The 19,384-nt window shown below is 34.3% G+C and overlaps 1 protein-coding gene across 4 annotated transcripts in view; it reads right to left on the bottom strand.

Moving 5' to 3' along the window:
* Positions 1-1,415: 1,415 nt before the first annotated feature.
* The window catches only part of TDRD5 (tudor domain containing 5), a 57,493-nt gene continuing 39,524 nt past the window's right edge, over positions 1,416-19,384 (bottom strand). For 2 of the 4 annotated variants that reach the window (XM_074308491.1, XM_074308492.1), the window contains 3 exons: positions 13,751-13,894; positions 11,554-11,773; positions 1,416-3,485 (listed from right to left, as the gene is read on the bottom strand). In XM_074308491.1, the coding sequence (XP_074164592.1) occupies positions 3,232-3,485; positions 11,554-11,773; positions 13,751-13,894 (618 nt within the window). In that variant the 3' untranslated portion in view covers positions 1,416-3,231. The remainder of the gene's footprint in view (positions 3,486-11,553; positions 11,774-13,750; positions 13,895-19,384) is intronic. The other 2 variants (XM_074308493.1, XM_074308494.1) reach the window with 2 other exon arrangements.

Here is a 19,384-nt window from a genome sequence, read left to right as displayed (position 1 = left end):
CTATAGGATTGAATCAGCTGAATTTTAGAAAAGCTTCTCCCAGTGATCCATCTATTTGCATCCAATGAAAGCTTACAGGGTTTCCTTAATTACTGGCAAAATATATTAATTGGCATGTAAGTCATTAAGAATGGTGCTGAACTTAAATTACAAATTAAAAAATTATGCACACTAGGTGGCCATTCTCAACAAAGGCTGAGGACTGAATGAGCCATGGGAAATGAGCAAGAGCTATCTCAATTTAGGAGTGAGGCATGATGGTACAGAATCCCCCTACTACTTACTGGATAAAAAATTTAATCTCCAGAGAAATAGGTCTTAAAATCTTGAAAAAAAATCTTGCTATGTAAAATTTTTTTGTGGTGATTCCTTTGTTGGACATTGGTTTCTGACTCATGATAATCCTGTAAACATTTCAGCTGAATAAAACACCCATATGTACAGCTGTCCCATTATTTCATTTGTCAGTACTCAAAAACACATGCCGTTCCTAAGCATATATCTTCTCTTTCTTTTACCAGGGCTGACCTTCTAAAGATTCATGATGAAACTGCAATTTTGGGGTATTTGAAATACTGCCTTGGAGGAACCATGACTCAAGAGGAAAAGAAGGTGAGATCAGTGATTTCAAATGCTCCCAGGCTATTCTGGTTTCCTTGGGAATGAGTATTTCAAGGGCAACGAAGCTGGAAATTGATGAGTTTAAAATGCCACATTTGACATTGCTCTCCTTAACTCCTGGGGCTACCTGGCAGTCCCTTACCCATCAGTATGGAATCACACTCATAAACACTATGCCTCATGTCCCCCAGAAAACACAGGTCTTCAGAACAATAGCTGCTTACAAGAAAAAAGTTGGGGATCCCTGCTTTTGGTATAGTTTGATGCCATTATGCTAATTCCTGACATGAGAAATTTGATCATATTAACTCCTAAAACAGAGCATCAGTGTAGCCCAAGAAAAACAAAACCAAAAATCACATCTCGTTCTTAGAGACACTCATATGCACAATCTTGACTATTACCTACTTTTAAAAGGTTCCAAGTGTTGGGTCCATAGTTCTGCTTATTAGCTCAAGTAACAATTTTAGTTCCTTCTGGAAAGGATAATTGCTTCAGCTCTCTAAAGTTAAACCAAGGTCCATGTCTCACAGGTAACTTCTCATGATTGACTTTCCTATTTATTCTGCTTAAATCAGAAGTGGTCTTCTTTCAAAGTATGTTGACACTGATTAATTTTGTATGGTCCTAAATGATTTTCTACAAATGGCTAATGGTAAGTTGATCAGTTATCAAAAGGTTCATAAACATCTGTATTTTCTTCATCATCTAATTTGCCCAGCTGTGAAGTTTATTCTGTGTGGGTTAGAATTAATTATATTACTAAGAAAAACAACTTCACATTTTGGCAGATCTTTTCCTGGTAATTTGGTTGTATTATTTAAAGGACAGTAATTTTAGCAGGTGAACATTTGCTTTATGACCTATATCTACAGAGAAAAATTTATTATTAGTATCTCAAATAACAAAGCCCTAAAACACAGATAAGGAAATTAGATACTTCAGTTGGTAAGGGAACATTAATAAATACTCTTCCTTATTTGTTTCTTTTTCTCATGGAAAATTCTAAGGATCATTATTCTTTAAGCTGTTCAACCCTTGGAAACGTATCATTACATTCAGAAAACTGAAACCTACATTATATACTGGGAATTCTCCCGCCCACATCAAATAATGTCCAAATAGTAACACAACACCATAGATGCTATTAATTGATCATTGACTCATATTGTTTATGACTCATCAAAGTTTCCTAGCGTAAGGGTTGCTAAAATTATGCTAGTTTGTTTTAATTTAGCCAGCTGTGCCAACTACCAGTAAAATTTTAAAAATACATTAAAAAAATAGGCATATCATCATCCTGATAATGTCCCTGTATTTAACAGTAAAATATTTTTTTCAAAACTTTACAACATTTTAAACCACTGTCTTATCAGCATCCAAAGTACCTGGGTTGCCTTTTTTTCATTACTAATTCTTAAGAAAGGTTTGGTGAACAATAATCTTTTTTATATAGAATATATTTATATAAGTAATTCCTTCTACTGATAGATATTTAGTGATAAAACTAATGGGAAGGGGTTTAAAGTCACTCCAAGGTATGGAAAGTTAAACCTAACTGACCTGTGTCTTAAATTTCTCCTTTTGAAGTTTAAAAAAAAGGTGCAAATAGCACCTTTTCCTTGCAACTAATAAGGTAATTTAAGCTACTTCAACCTTCTTGCATCTCTTGAATAGTTTCTAAACACTACCTACTGTGGAGAAAAAAATCCAATTCAAAACTGCCAAGTTGGTTATCAATTTGGGATATTTTACCTTGAAAAGTCAACTAGCATTGCTTACTTAGTTCAAAATTTCTATTCAATAAATACCATTTTTCTATGAACTAAATGTAAATGGCATGTCAAAAAGCAAGTCACAGAATCTGGTTGGCTTAGTAGAGTGTATGTTTTATAAATCTTAAAACCGTTATCACTTAGGAACTTTACCTTTATATATTTCTGGCTATAGAAGGCAATTAAAGTTTTAGGCTATTATGCCATTTTTCAGGAAATTTTTCTACATAAGAAAATATATTGCCTCAATTTAAAAATAAAAGTGACCTTAACTAAGCCAAAAATAAAGCCTCCAAGGAATATAGGTTTTATTACTGAGAATGGAAAAAAGTTGTAATATAAAGTGGCAGAGGTAAGGGTTTGTAAAAGCCTTTGAATTATCACTTCTTTTCACTTAAAAAAATTCAAATTCAACAAAGGGGAAAAAAACTTTTAGATTTCCTATATGGGAGGAAGAGATTTTCTTCTTAAACATGGATCACAAAACCTTACTCATTTTTTCTTATTAAATTATCAGACACGTAAAAAGAAAAAAATATTTATAGGGTTTCCATTAAGCAACCATCAGTTTGAATCACTGCTAAAAAGAAAGATCAACAGAACCATACAGCATAAGAAACACTATCTCTACTTAAAAATAAAGAACATCAACTGCCTATTTTCTAAATCAAAGTGGACTGTTTGCCTAAAAGAGCCAATGTACAGTCACACAATAAGGAAAAGGCAAGATATCTCAACTATCTTAAATCATTTTGCTTCTTTTTGGATATGGAAAATATTAAGGCTTATTACCCTGTCTACCCCATCTAGTTTGCTTTTTTCTCTTCCCCTCCCCTCATGCTTCCATTCTTCTCAATCTGGGATACCAATGTAGAAGGCTGCTAGACATGGCCAGGCGTGCGGCGGCTCCCAATGCTGCTGTGGCTGTGCTCCGAGGGATGAAGAGCTTCTGGGAAACACTGTGCTCAGGAGAGAGTATAAAAGAGATCTGTTCCATGGATCCCTGGGCACAGGTGCTGTCTTTGAACATGGTAAGGGCGTGGTTGCCAGAGAAATCCTCATTCTTCATATTTTCTGGAGCAATTTCCTCTGGGGGGAAAAAAAAACACAAAACACAAAATGTAAAAAGCAGCACTAAGCCATCTCCACCTACCACCTCCCTTCTCTATCCAAACTACATCACTTCCTTCTAGGTTGTACTCAATTGATGCTTTTTTTTTTTTTTTTTTTTTTTTTTTTTTTGCTGCCAGTTCTCAATGATAGGGCACATAATATGTGAGATAGAAATAAATCAAAATAATTTTGTGGTATTAGGGAGAAAATGGTTCAGGAAACGGTGCATTTAGACAAAGCCAATTTATGTCAGAATGGGAAGCAGAATAAAGGTAAGAAAAAGGACAATCTCAGGAAATGAAATTGTCAAAAAAAAAATAGGAAAAAATAATCCTTAAAAGGGCATAAAAACAAAATGGGTTTATTTCAAACACTAGGTAGACTCCCCACAAGGCTTTGTGGAAGGACAAAGGATAAAAAATGGTGTTTGGTTTTTTTTTTAAATCCACATTAACGAAATTACAGACCTGTTAGACTACTCAAGTAGGATCTAGAAAAAAAAAATCCTTCAGCTTTTCTTTTTTCTACCATAAACAAAGTAAGCATTCAAATGGACCCCTTCAAAAAAGATACTCTAATTCCAGGCTAATGTCAAAGGTAAAATTAAAATGTCCAAATCTCAAAGTCAACATTTACTTAATGTCTATTATGTACACGTCACTGTGGCAGATTCTGGTCGCCAAAATATATCACTAGTTTTTCAGCAAAGGTAAGTAATATATAGGATGGATGGAAATATTTGTGAAATGACCATGCCATTTTATAGTTAAGTTAGTAATGGTGAAGGAAGAAAATGCTGCATTATTTATAGACTTTTAGATAGGTTTTCAAAAATTCAGGTAAGTTAAGGATGATCTTTTGACTGTAGAATCTAAGGGAAAATATGGTTCCTTACTGCCACCATCATTTACCTACCACCTCTGAAATTCAAACTATCTGATAACACCCCATCGAAATCCTTGCTATCATCTTATCATCCTCCAGGCTACTTTTTCTTCAATGAGCTCTTCACCTCGTGGAGTTTGCCTTTGCTCTCAAAACCCACCCTTCTCAACGTTTTTATAAACTTCCAGTATTCACACTTTACAACAAATTGGTGTACTAGGTCTTCTACCTTACCTTGCATGACCTCAGTCACCCCAAATATTGAACTCCCATCTCTGCTTTTCAATGCCTTGTCCTTTCTCTTTCCTCCCCTGCTTCTGTCCTCAAACTTGTTCTCTTTCACTAGACAAGTTCTGGTCCCTCAACCCCCATTTCTCCCAGTCTATTTCCTTTTGCAGTATGAGAAGTGGAAGACTTCTATGTATGTGCACAAGAATCCTGTCTTACAAGATCTCTAACAAGTGATTACATAACTTCTGCTTGGAGATCTGGAATGAAAGGGAATCTACCACCTTCTAAGCCATTCCATTTCATTACCTTTTTTTTTGGAGAGGAAAACAGTTCTAATTGTTAGGAATTTTTTCTTTTTATCAAGCCTAAATTTGCTATTCTACTTATTGCTCTTTTGTCATGGTATCACTTCAATGACTTGATTCTTTTCAAGAACAAAGGACAAACAACACTGTCTAGAAGCAAGGAGAACAAATTGAATTCCTTTCCCATGTAATAAGCCTTTAAATACTTTTAAACAGTTAATGCATCTCCCCAAGCTAAACATCCCATTATTTTATGTGATCCTTGTATGGTCTTTATTCTTACCATTCAGCTGCTCTTATCTTGATGTTCTCTAGTTTATCAATATTCTTTCTAAAATGTGGTAGCGAGAATTCAATTGTTCCAGCACACTATCTCTTGTTCTAAAAGTTGCTTTCCTCTTTTGGTCTACCTTACATCTCCCCTTCCTGTTCTGACCCTACAGAGTCAGTAAATTCAACAAAGGACCATACTCACCTGAATCCTCTCTTTCTGAATCTTGTCTATCATTTTCTTTTTTTGTTTAAATTTGCTGAACTATTGAACACTGTTGAGTTACAAAACTGTATAGACTGTGTACTATATAAACTTATGTTATCTAACAACCCCCAAAATGAGCCCTTCACTGCTTCATGGCAATCTTGCATTCTTCCCTGACACCTTATTTCACTCTCCAGTAACTTTTCCAAATTTTGCCAACCCCCATTTTCTTCTTTCCCTCTTTCCATGAGGTCACATTAAAAGCAAGAGGTCACTATTGAAACCTCTTGTTTATTTTCCTCAAAAATTCACATTTTTTTTTTGTTCTCAGAGATAGTCCTCCTTGCCAAGACTAATCTTTCCACTTGTGTCCTTGATCCATTTCACATAATACCTTATTATAATTATCTCCAATCTCTGTTTCCCCCATTGCCTAAAAACACCAGCAAGTCTTACTATCCTTAAGTTCCCTTCCTTTGACCCTGCTCTCTCCTTTTGGTACTATATGCTTCCTTTCTTTTGTTGTTAAAATTCCAGGAGAGTGGCCTCACAGTTTTAAGGAACTGGGCACAAATTTTGCCTCTGACTCAGCTTTCTAACCACATTAAGTTCCTTAACCTAAGACTCAATTTCCTCAACTGTAAGATGTCTTTCAGTGCCTACCTCACATGGCTACTGGGAAGATCAAATGAGAAAATGCAGGTAAAAGTGTTCTACAAGGTTTTTAAAAGTACAACATAATTATTAGCTAATATTATTAAAACAGAATAGCTTTTGTTTACTTTTTCCATTTTCAGGGGCAGCTAGGTGGTGCCTTGGATAGAGCACCAGCCTTGAATTCAGAAGGACCCGAGTTCAAATATGATCTCAGACACTTAACACTTCCTAGCTGTGTGACCCCAGGCAAGTCACTTAACCCCAGCCTCAGGGGAAAAAAAAGACTACTTTTTCCATTTTCTCATGATGAATTCATTCTTCAGTTGCTTGAAATCTGTCTTCTGATTTCCTCATCCTAAAGAAATTCTTCTCTTAAAAGGTCATGCCCTATGATCCTTTTCACTTTTTATCTTCCTATATAGTTGTTTCGAAGTCTTCATTGCTACTGACAATTCTCCCTTCTGAAAACTGTGATGTAGTTAATGGATTTTCCTGACTGCTTGATGGCTATTCTCCCAAGGCCCTGCTTCATCCCCTTCTCGACTTCTCTCTCCTAGTCATCTGATTTGCTCCTTTGTATTCAGTCATTACTTCCATGCAGAAGATTCCCAAACCACCAACCCTAATCATTCCCTTAATTCCAGGCTAAGGCCTCCAACTGTCTATTAAACATTTCTACTTGGGGGTCTTGTCAGAAACTCAAGACTCAGCACATATGAAGCTGAACCCATCTTCTTCTTCCTTCTTAAACCTGCTCTCTCCTCACAGTTTTCCCCAGTTTCTCTTAAAGTTATTACTATCATTTCATTTATGGAAACATAATTAAAATCTCAGAGTCATCTCTGAGTCTTGCTTTTTCCTCAAGCTCCATGTCCAACATATTGGCCCAGTTACCAATTCTGTGTCTCTGATGTCTCTTGCCTTTATCTTCTTTCTCTCCATTCAAAATGTTCCAGAAGTCGTGAAAGATTGTGAGCTTTGTATTCTTTAGAGATTCAGCTAACAGCTTAGAATCTCTTGCCTGAACCTTTAAAACAATCTCCTAATTTGCCTTCATGCTTCCATTATCTTCTATTTCCAGTTCCTACTTCATGCAGTTACCAACTTTTTTTCATGTACAGATATGACCAGTTTCTTTCCTATTTGAAAGTTGTCAGTGGTTCTCTAATACCTTTAAGATAAACTACCAATTCCATAACCTTCATCCACCTATAATGGCTCCAACCTACCTTCCAGCCCCATTTTGTATTACTTTCTTTCATGATGAACTCTACATCCAAGCCCAATTAGACACTGGTTATTCCCCAAACTCAAAATGCCATTCCTTATTTCTAAGCATTTTAACATGCTAAGTGTTCTTCTCATTCTCAACTATAACTAGAACTCTGTGTCTGGGCATCTTCTGCATAGGGGATACATTCCTTCTTCTCAACAGAATCCTGCCTTATAGAGCAGAAACTATCATTTAAAAATTTTTTTCTACCAGCACCTAGCACAAAATATTGCATATGGAAAATATTAATAAATGGTGGCTAAATTGTTGAAAAAATAAAATTCTGACAACATAATTGGTAATAAGCCCAACAAAGAAGAGAAGTTGTATAGGAACTTTTTGGTATATTCAGATTCCAAACTAAAATTTTCTGAATATGGAAAGAGAAGACTAGGGACCAGGATGAAAATGTGAGTGGTACAAGTTTGTTTAAAATCCAAAAATAAATAATGCTGAGGGTAACAAAATACGTTAACAATGACACCAAGAAAGCATAGAAATTACTTGATTATTCTGTGTTTCATAATGGAAGAGTATGTAAAAATCTTTTAAAAATTTAGATACAGCCTAAAATAGGAGAAAAAAAAAGGTAGTAAGAGAGCACTTTAGCCTTATTGGCCAGGACAAACATATTCCAAAATACTGAAATAGTTTGTGCATGTCATTAAAGAACTACTGTTAATGAATGCTAAGAAATCATAAAAAAGACCTAAAAAGACTTAAAATGGGGGTGGTGACTGTGGGAATATGGAAGAGGTCAGAAAATCCCAAACTCTCCAGATTTCTCCCACAAACAAAACAAAGACTGGTGAAAAACAAATATGATTTGGGGAAGAACAGACATCCTTTTACAACAGCTGGAGAAGCCCTGAAGACCCCCAGGATAGAGGATTAACGGGTATGAAGTAAGCACACCTCTAGGCTTGAAATAGTAAACAAGGGAGCCATGGGATTATCTGGGCTTAATACACAGTAGTCTTAGCTAGAACCACAGAACTTTCACTTCTTGGACATCATAGGGATTCCAAGGTCTGAGTCTGGGGAGGGTGGGTGGCTGTTGGCTACAGGCATTTACAGGAGGGTGGAGCTCTTGCATTGGAGTTCCAGGTCTGAGAGGGAGCTGAAGTGACACCAGAGGCACCATTCTTCCCACCTTAGGTCTAAAGATGATTGTGATTAAAAAAAAAAAAAAAAAAAAAAGAAAGAAAGAAAGAGCAAGCAAAAGGGGAAAGAACCAAACCATAGAAAGTTACTATGGAAATAAAGAAAAACAGAGGTTTATCTTTAAAAGAGGATACTGAAGTAAAAAAAAAAAAGGCTTCCCCTACCAGAAAGAGTAATCTTAAATGGTTATCTGATCAGAAAGAATTTACTGAAGAACTCAAAAAAAGACCTTAAAAATCAAATAAGAGATTGAGGAAAAACTTATAAAATAACAATCCCAAGAAAAACAAGATTATGAAACCAAAGTCAACTAATTAGAAAAGGAGAGCCAATATTAAAGAAGCCTCTTTGAAAATTAGAAGTGGGCAAGGGGAAGCCAATGAAGTTATAAGAGACAAAGAAATAATAAAACAAAATATAAAGAATGAAAAAAGAGAAAGTGAAATGTAAGAAAAATAACAAATCTGGAGAACATATCAAGAAGAAACCATAAGAATAACTGGACTACCTGAAAGCTATGACACAATAATACAAGAAATAATTAAAGAAAATTGCCCTGAAGTGATAGAACTAGAGGGGAAAGGAGAAACAGAAAAAATCCACCACCCAAAGAGTTCCTACAAGGAAAACATAAACTAGAATTGCTAAAATTTAAAACCTCTAGATCAAAGAGAAAACAACAAAAACCCAATCCAAATATGTTGGAGCTTCAATTAGAATTGTACAGAATTTATCAGTAGCTACAGTAAAAGACTACAGATGCTGAAATACTATATCGTTGACAAAGAAAAGTTTGACAAAAGTTGACAAAAAGAAAAGTTATGGCCAAAAATATTATATCCAGAAAAATTAATAATACCAAATGGGAGCATAAAAGGACATTCGATGAACTGTCAGATTTTCAGGGCTTTGTCTCAAATGAACTTGAATTCAATAGAAAATTGACACAAAAGAGCCAGCATGAAAGATTAATTTCAAAGGACTCAATAAGGACAAATTGTTTAAGTTTCATATGTGGAAATGTCTAAGACTAACATTAATAACTGGGTACTCCAAAAGAAAGATTGGAGTAGTAGAGTTGAGTATATGAAGCAAAATGGTCTAAGAAAAAAGTAAAAATAGTAATTATGCTATACAAATGAGATATGATAGTAAGAACTAACAAGAGAAATGAGATGAGGAAGAGGGGTGGTAGTTCCCATCAGAAATGGATTAAAGGGTGAATACACCCCCACCCCCCACCCCCAAAGAGGGAATTGTTTAGATTAACAAGAATGGGATAAGGTGTGTTCGTTAATGGGAAGAAAAAAAAATTAGGGGGAGAAGCTAAGGGAGAGATCCATAGGGAATAGGGTGGGGAGGTTAAGTAATAGCAAGGAAATTAACAGGTAAAAGTAAAGTAGAAAATTAGCAGGAACAACTATGATCAAGAATAGAATTTGTCAGAAAAAAAATTTGTGGTAATAATCACTGTTCTTACACAAAGTCAAATGTAAAGATTCAATTAAGAGAGAAATCTAGATTTTATGTCAGCTGTATTGTTGTTTTAGATGTATGTGTATATGTATATATAAGAATGTGTGTACAAACCTACATATATAGGTTTATGTTATATGTGTATACATACATATACATAAATATATTCATCTTAACTGCAACTTGCTTGGGGAAAGGGGAGAGAAAAAAGGGGAAAAAAGAATAAAAGTAAAAAGAACACAAAAAACCTACAAGGAAGCAAAGATGGGCAGTTGTGAATACAATGTCTTCTACTATTTTACATGTTTTCTTGAAATAGAAATTTATTGTTATATATTTTGAATCCTCCCTGATAGAAAAACATTATCTGGCCAGCAGACTATCTTTTTCTGTTTTGTTTTTCTAAATTTGCATTAAAGTTTTAAATAAATACATTAAAAAACCCACTTAAGATAATCACTAATCTTGGTGACATTAAAGGAATGTGATAGGCATAGGGTTATCTTGATCTTAATGACTTAAATTTTATAAAAATATTTCATGATATCAGATGTAAATAATATTAATTAGGTGCTTCCCTAATTGATTAAACTGTACTCTGAGAGATAATAGACTGAACTGATTGAAGTTATATAAGGCTCTAAGGCCTTATTTTAAGCCTTGTTCTATATTTTTTAACAATCCAGATAAATATGCAAAAAAGATGTAATATTCATACATGCAGATTACAATAGATTAGACCAAGAAAATGTTAAGATGACAAGATCAAATTAAGAATAAGTTTTGCTGAAACAAAAATGATGAAATATGATAAGGATAAAGATAAAATCCTGCCTTTAGGTTAAAAAACAAAGTCAAGTGTATAAGTATAATTAAGGAAGACTTGAAAAACCAGTTTTTAGGAAAACTCCACAATATTAAGGTGAAAAATTCCATGCAACTTTAGTCTACATGAAGAGAAGTATAATATGTAGATTTGGAACCAAAACCCTGTTTGTTTTTATCAATTATCATATCATATGTGATTATATTGTGTCCAATTTCAGGTACATTTTAAGAGATACATTGACAAATTAAAGACTCGTTGAGAGGACAGCAACCAGAATGATGGCTTTTTTGGAAAGTATTTTATATAAGCAATGGTGGAAGAAACCAAGCATAGTTAGCCTAAAGGTTTCTGGAAGAGTAGAGGTAGGAAATAGGACGTTAAATAGCAGTCCCTCAAATATTTTATGACAATTACATGGAAGAAGCTGTAGTTTACCCAGACAGCAAAACCAATAGGTAAAAATTGGACAGAAAGTTCTTAAATTATGGAAAACCTAATTCCTGGAGCACATCAAAATATGACTCACTTACTCTACAAAGTAATGAGCAGTACAAACAGAAATCAGATGATAATCTAAAAGGAAATTCTGCACTGGGTGGCTAGCTAAACTAGATTATTAATACTTCTTCTAACATTAAGATTCTATGAATCTATGAAAGAGAACCAGGATCTAGGTAGCGTATAGGACCAAGAACACAACATTACATTTGTCACTCATTTGCAGATATGGGAGTACTTAAACCTACTTAAACCAGTGTGCTTCTCCTGGGAATCAACCACTGTGGGAAGTAAATTACAGGTAAGTGCTGCTGTAGAAAGCTGAATTTGCTTTGGCAGAGTTTGAACACGACCAGGCTCAGAATGGTTCAATTCTGCTGACTGCTGAGAATGGATCAGAGAGATGTAGAAATCTTCCAATGATTTGGACAGTGTGGAAGAATCTGAAGAATCTTCTAGATTTAGTTGCTGTAATTATATTAGAAGGAATGGGGGGAGGGAAAAAAGAAAAATTAGCACCATATAATCAGAATTATATCCCCTTTACCTTTCCATTCCTCTCAATGATTACAAACAAAACTGGGCATTTCTAAGAAAACTTTGTTGCACAGGAATCAGATTTCTCCATTTTTGCCTAGTCATCAAATCAAAAGTAGGATTAAAGCTATAAATATATACCCCCTATATAGGTAAACAATAGGTTTTTTTTTCTTCTTTACAAAAAATAACTTAAGTACTACTATACTCTTATCAATTAAATATTTTGAATCACCCAGCAACTATCACTGACTACCACTATCCTTCCAAACCCTAAAAAAGCATAGATAACTTCTAAATTTTCATTTATTTCCAGTCCAAACATATATCTTAGGATTCACATGACTATCTTATAACAGAAAGTTAATTTGTCATTTTTTCTATATGCCTTACATTCAACCAATACAAATATTATTTTACTGACTACCTACTGGGATACAGGGACAAGCACAAAAAAGTCACAGATTTTTAAAGTTCAGAGAGACCACAGCAGTCACATAGTCCACTGCAAAATCTAAAAAGAGTACCAATTACAACACAATTGGCAAGTGGTCATTGGCTTCTCAAGACCATCATTGAAAAGGAACGTCCACTCCAAGGTACTCTATTCCACTTATGGGTGATTCTTAATTGTTAATAAGCTTTTCCTAACATCAAGTCTAAGTTCGTCTCTCTGCAACTTGCAACTATTGCTCCTAGCTATACCCCTATGGAGCCAAAGAGAACACGTTTGGTCTCTTGCCACATGACAGATCTTCAAATATTTGGAAAGAATGACCTTCTCCCCATAAGTTTTCTCTTCTTCAGGTCAATAGAGGATCACAGATTTAGAACTGGACAGAACCAAAGGCGGCATCTAGCCCAACCTTCTCATTTCACAATAAGGTCACACATATGGCATCCTCCTATGGCATGAACTCAAGGCTCTTCATCATCTTGAATGCCCTTCTCTTGATGTTCAACAGCTGATCAATATTGTTCCTAAACTCTGGCACCAGGAAATGAACACAAACCTTGAGATATGGTTTGACAAGGGGAGATACAAAGGGACTATCACCTGCTTATTCTAGAAACTCTACCTCTCTCAATGCAGTCCAGGATGGCATTTATTTTATTTAGCTTCTATTATACTCATCTTGAGCTTTCAGCCTGAACTGTTTCAGACATGTTCTCCTTTTTCTGCCTTCTAAAACTGATTTTCTGAACCTAAATAACACTTTACATTTAACTCTATTAAAAGCCTTCTTATTAAATTAAGTTCAATGCTGTAGGCTGTTAAGATCTTTTTGGACTTTAATGTTATCAACTATTGTTAGCTGTGTTCTCAGCTCTCATGGTCTCAATCTACAAATTTGTTAAGCATGCCAAAGATATCTTTATCCAAGATGCTGAAAAAAATGTTAAATAGCAGACCATTCCATTGGATATTACCTTCCAAGTAAATAAGGCACTGTTAATGATTACTTTTTGTAGTCCAATTAACCAATTCTAAATTGTAATTCTAAACCAGTTTTTCCAATCTCCATCTTACCATTTTTCACAGTAGAAATATGAAATAACATAGCAAACACTTTACTAAAACTTAGGTAAACTAGCTACAGCATTTCCCTCATCTACCAGTTTTTCAACAAAGAAAATAATGGTAGTATGGCATGACTTATTCTTGAGAAAACCCACACTGATGGTTCTTTGTGATCACTGCTTCCTTTCCTGGATGTATGCTATTTTTTGAACAAGTGTTTCTAGAAATTTATTAGGAAGGAAGTCAAGTTCACTGGCTTATAACTCCATGCCCTTTGTAGAAAATTAGAACATCATTTTGCCCTTCTTTAGCTCTATAATTACTTTTCCATTCTCTATGACCTATCAAATATCAGTGGTTCAGTTATTGCATCTGCCTTTCAGTACCTGAGGATGTAGTTTATTTCGGCCAGGTGTCTTGAATTCATCAAGGGCAGCTAGGCGCTGTTTTATAATTTCCTTACTTATCTTGGGTATCAATTCTCTATTAGCCATTTTTGTTCTGTCCTTTCCCATCCAAAGGTCATTGTCCTTGGCAGAGAAGAAAGAAGCAAAATAATAATGAGCAACTTTGCCTTTTCTCTCTTAAAAGTTACTAGTGTCCCATCCACCCCAAGCAGCAGTCCTGTTCTTTAAGATTTTTCCCAATAGTCAATCCCACCCCAAGACCTTTTTCTTAACCTTTCTTAATTAGCATCAGATCATTCTGAGCTTTAGCACTCTCACAGATCTTCTTACCGTATTGTGCTACACTTGTTACTTACCCTTGTGTTTTTTTTTTTAAATTAAGTTGGCTTGTGAGCTCCTGTGTATCCACAGCCATCTCTTCAGATAACCTTCAGATAATGGTTTTTCTCATCCAAATCATTTCCCTTTGTCTCTTCAGAATTTCATCCTTAAAATCTATACTTTTATTCTATGGGATCATACTCTAGTCCTTCCTCTGGACTGTTTAAAATCTGATCTCTCAAAATCTTGGGTTCATGTCCCACTATTCTTCTATCAAATTCTAGGAGGGGGTGAGCACTTTCTTTAAGGTTCCTAGTATTTATACCCAAGCAATTTATTCCTCCCTGAGAATCAGATCCAAAATATCATTTCCCCTTGTTAGTTTCTCCACTTTATGAAGAATGAAATTATCATTATGGCAAGTTAAAAAAAGCTAGTCATTCTACTTAGGGAGAGAGTGAGAATACCAATATAGATGTAGAATATAGAAGGTTCCTATTACTCCTCTACCTTGCCAATCTGCCAGGCTTGTGATCTATTCCCCGTTTCTGCCCAAATGTATTGGTAGCATATTCTGATGAGAAAGTGTGGTTTTTCTTTACATGATCTTCTCCAGCATGATGTCCTATTTCATTATATAAATATACCTTTCTAATATATAGTATTACCTACCTTCCTTGGCCCATTTTTCCTATCCTTTCTTTTGAATAAGATGCCCTGTCATCAAGGAGCTAATGTTCCACTGGATATGTAAATGTAGATGTAACTCACAAATGAACAAGTATAGAAGGCTTACCAACTATTCCTTAGCCAGCCTTATTTTATTATTTAAAACCTAGTTTATCATAATTATTGAGAATAAGAAATGAAGAGAATCATACTAAATTATCTGAAATTGATATTTTTGGATTTAAGCTGGTTAGTCCAGAATTATGTCAATTTTTCATTAACAAGTGATAATTCTTGCATTTTCCTATTTCATGTGGCATATTTATCATAAAATTATAGTTAATGCTTATGGTAAAGTTAACAAGTCTTTGGACATATTCTCTGATTAAAACTGATTTCAAATAGGCAACATATGCTCAATTTCTCTGTGTATGAACTCTTAAAATTCCAGTTTTTCACTTTTGTTCTTTCTCTAACCAAATATTTTTCAGCATTAATACTTTTAAGCATTTTTACTTTCTTGTGATAAAGCATCTAATTTTTTATATTTTACTGGAAGTTATGAGATTATATAATTAGTGCTGTACATTTGATACCAATTTTGTTGAAACAGCATTTCTCAAAACATTTCATAATTCAGGCCTAAACTTAATTTAGAAAGTAATGTCAAATTTTTTGAATAGTTTTTAAAATGAATCCATAAACTATGCCCAAAATGCTATCAAACTGTGCATACCCTTTGATCCAGCAGTCTCTCTACTGGGCTTGTATCCCAAAGAGATCAGAAAAGGAAAGAGACCCACATATACAAAAATGTTTGTGGCAGCCCTTTCTGCAGTGGCAAAGAACTGGAATCTGAGTGAATGCTCATCAGTTAGAGAATGGCAGAATAAGTTATAGCATATGAATGTTATGAAATATTATTGTTCTATAAGAAATTTGATCAGCAGGATGATTTCAGAAAAGTCTGAGAAACTTATATGAATTAATGCTAAGTGAAGTGAATGGAACCAGGATAACATTCTATACAGCAAGATGATGATGATGCAATTATCATCTGCAATGGACTTGGGTCTTTTCAACAATGAGGTGATTCCAGCCAGTTCTAATAGACTTGTGATGGAGAGAGCCCAAAGAGAGGACTGAATGTGGATTGCAACATAGTATTTTCACCTTTTTTGTTTGTTTGCTTAATTTTTTTCTCTTTTTGATCAGATTTTTCTTTATCATTTCCATAAATGTGGAAAAATGTATAAAACTGCACATGTTTAACATATACTGGGTTATTTGCTGCCTAGGGTGGGGATAGGGACAAGGGAGGGAGAAAAATTTGGAACACAAAGTTTTGCAAAAGTGAATGTTGAAAACTAACTAGCACATATTTTGAAAATATAAAAGCTATTATTCAAACAAATAAAATGAATTCATAGCTTTCATGAGTCTTTGATGTTGAATTCTGCCACGTACTTTTTTTCCCCATTTGACAGTATTTAATTTTTTCTAATTACATGTAAAGGTAATTTTCAATATTCATTTTTGAAAAATTGTGAGTTCCAAATTCTTTTCCCTCCCATTTCTCCCTCCTCCCCAAGATGGCAAGCAATCTCATATAAGTAATACATGTACAGCAATATTAAAAATATTTCCACATTAGTCATGTTGTGAAAGAATTATCATAACAAAAAAGAAAAACCATAAGGAAGAAACAAACAGAAATGAAGATATTATGAAAATATTATGCTTTAATCTGCATTCAGACTCCAGGGTTCTTTTTTTCTGGATGTAGATATCATTTTCTGTCATGAGTCTTTCAGAATTGTTTTGGATGACTAAATTATTGAAAAGAGTCAAGTCTATCAAAGGTGTTCACTGTATGATGTTGTTACTGTGCATAATGTTCTCCTAGTTCTCTGCTCATTTATTCAGCATCACCCTAATTTTTTCCAAATTTTTCTGAAATCCACCTGCTCATCATTTCTTATAGCACAACAGTATGCCATTGCATTCCTATACCAAGCTTGTTCAGCTATTCCCTGATTGATGGGCTTCCCCTTAATTTCCAATTCTTTACCACTCAAAATGATCTGCTATAAACATTTTTGTATATGTGGGTCCTTTTCCATGTTTTATGATCTCTTTGGGATTCAGACCCAGTGTTGTATCGCTGACTCAAAAGGTATGTGATAATTTTATAGTCTTCTGGCATAGTTCCAATCCAAATTGTTCTTCAGAATGGTTGGATCAGTTCACAACTCCAACAATAATAGATAAGTATTCCAATTTTCTCATATCCTCCAATATCTATAATTTTCCTTTTCTGTCATATTACTGGCATATACTTTCAGAGCAATGTTATCAACTCTGCATCTCTACACAGAGTATCAATATGCTAAGCATTACAATCTGTTGAATCTTCCCAGTATAGATGGGAACATGTTATCTCGATCTTCTGAATGGTCTCCTCAATCTTGCTGATGAGTTTCTGAACTTCCTAACTGTTGCTATTTCTTTTTCAGGGACAATCTCATTACTGATAACTTCACCATGCTATTTGCCGACAACTGAGAAATCAACCAAAAGAGTTCAGCATACAATTTATACAAGTTGCTGGCAAACTTCATTAGTTCACCAATTTTAGAGCTGGATTACTTAAAAGAAAATTGACATGAGGGTTGATATAATTGTGTAACTGGATATTTATAAAGCTTTTCAGATTCTCTGACTCCAAGATAAACATACAAATTAGTGCCTAATGAAAGATGCTTTGAGAGCTTATATGTTATTCTTTTTTTTGTGACATGAAACCAATTTTGGTTGGGATGATGATGATGATCCTAAGCAGTTATTTTGTCAAAAATGTTTATTCAATTCTGCAATAAGGATATTTTTTAATTGTTGATTTTCCTTTGAATAAAGCCTCTAAAGGCTTCTAATCACAAAACTAAGATGTTCTAACACCTAAAGATGTTATACTTTCATATGCAATTCAATAGTTTTATATTACTTTATACAAGATTTCTGCTATCTGATGAAGCAGATCGAGTAAACTGAAATATACCAAATTAGCTTGGCATATTCTATGTAACTCTTTATTAAAAAGAATTAACTCTGAAGAAACAAACAAAATAGGTGGCTATTAATGGGAAAGGCTAAATAAAAGTGGCATTTAAATACAATAGAATATTGCTCTGCCCTAAAACAAGAAATGCAAAAATTTTGGAGAAATAAGAGATGACATTTTCTCATAAAGTGAAAATTTCAGCACTAAAAACAAAGTAGATGCTCATTAGTTGGGAAATGCCTAAATAAACCATGGTAAATGTCTAAATAAACCATGGTAAATAAATGATAGAATGTTAATGTGCTTAAGAAACAATATGAAGAATTCTGAGAAATACGGGAAGTGAGTTAATGCAAAGTGAAGTAAGCAGACCTAATAAAACAATGTTATACAATAGCTAAAACAATGTAAAAAGAATGACCAGCAACCACAACAAAACCTTAAAATTAAAACATTGTATAATAATGACTAAGCTTAATCCAAAAGCAGAAATGAGAAAATGCATTCCCCTCCTTTCTCTGATATGGCAGTAAACTGCACAAGTGGAAACATCACATTTATTTTGTTAGATTTAACGGATACGTTGGTTTGTCTTTCTGTACTGATTTTTTTCCCCCCTTCTCTTTCTTTGGTATCTTTTATTATAAAGGATGACACTTTGCTGCTGAGTAAGGTTTTAGGAGGTACATATTTGGAAATGAAAGTTATGTAAAAATAAAAGATAGCAATAAATAAATTTTAAAATAAAACAATTATGATGAAATTAAGAGGTGAGAGAGGAATATTCTGGGAGAAAGGGGGAAGTGGAATGGTGCAAATTATCTGCCATTTAAAAAAACGCAAGAAAAAGCTTTTACAATGGCAGGCAATTCATCAGAATTGGCTCACATGGCTAATGACATACATACTCAATATGGGTATAGCAATCTATCTTATCCTGCAGGAAAATAGAAGGGGAATGGGATATAGGAAGAGGGGAAAATGATAAAAGAAAGGGCACATTGAGGAAGGGAGTGCTTAGGAACAAAATCCTTTTGAAGAGTGACAAGGTAAAAGGAAAGGAAGAATAAGTGGGGGAAAATACAGTTAGTAATAATAATTGGAAAAAGATTGTCAAAGCAAGTTTCTCTGATAAAGCCTCATTTCTCAAACATAGAGGGAACTCATAGTCATGCTCCAATTAATCTATAAATTCATAATGATTTCTTCTTTTTAGTTAGAAGCTGACCTCTCTGTTACACCACAATTTTTTAGATCATCTCCTTCTGTGAATTAGGCTAAGGAAATAGCCTATTTTTAAAAAATCATATGCATTCCTAACAAATCATTTCTGTACTGTCTGTTCTTAAAATTCTGTGCCATGGATAACCAAAATTTGACTCTGCTAACATGGATAACAAAAAATTGACTGTTAGGAAGATTCCCCACACATACTGATGGCCTTTGGAAGTGTTAGGAAACCCAGCCTATACTGCATTGACTATGGGCCTGTTTGGTTTTTGTCCAACTGTGGTCTAGGTATCATTCAATATCTTCAGATAATGGGCATTCTTAGGCCTCAG

Source organism: Sminthopsis crassicaudata, chromosome 4 (assembly GCF_048593235.1).
Source record: "Sminthopsis crassicaudata isolate SCR6 chromosome 4, ASM4859323v1, whole genome shotgun sequence".
Taxonomy (NCBI): domain Eukaryota; kingdom Metazoa; phylum Chordata; class Mammalia; order Dasyuromorphia; family Dasyuridae; genus Sminthopsis; species Sminthopsis crassicaudata.
The sequence above is the reverse complement of the archived record's forward strand: the minus strand, read 5'-3'. Positions and strand labels throughout refer to the sequence as shown.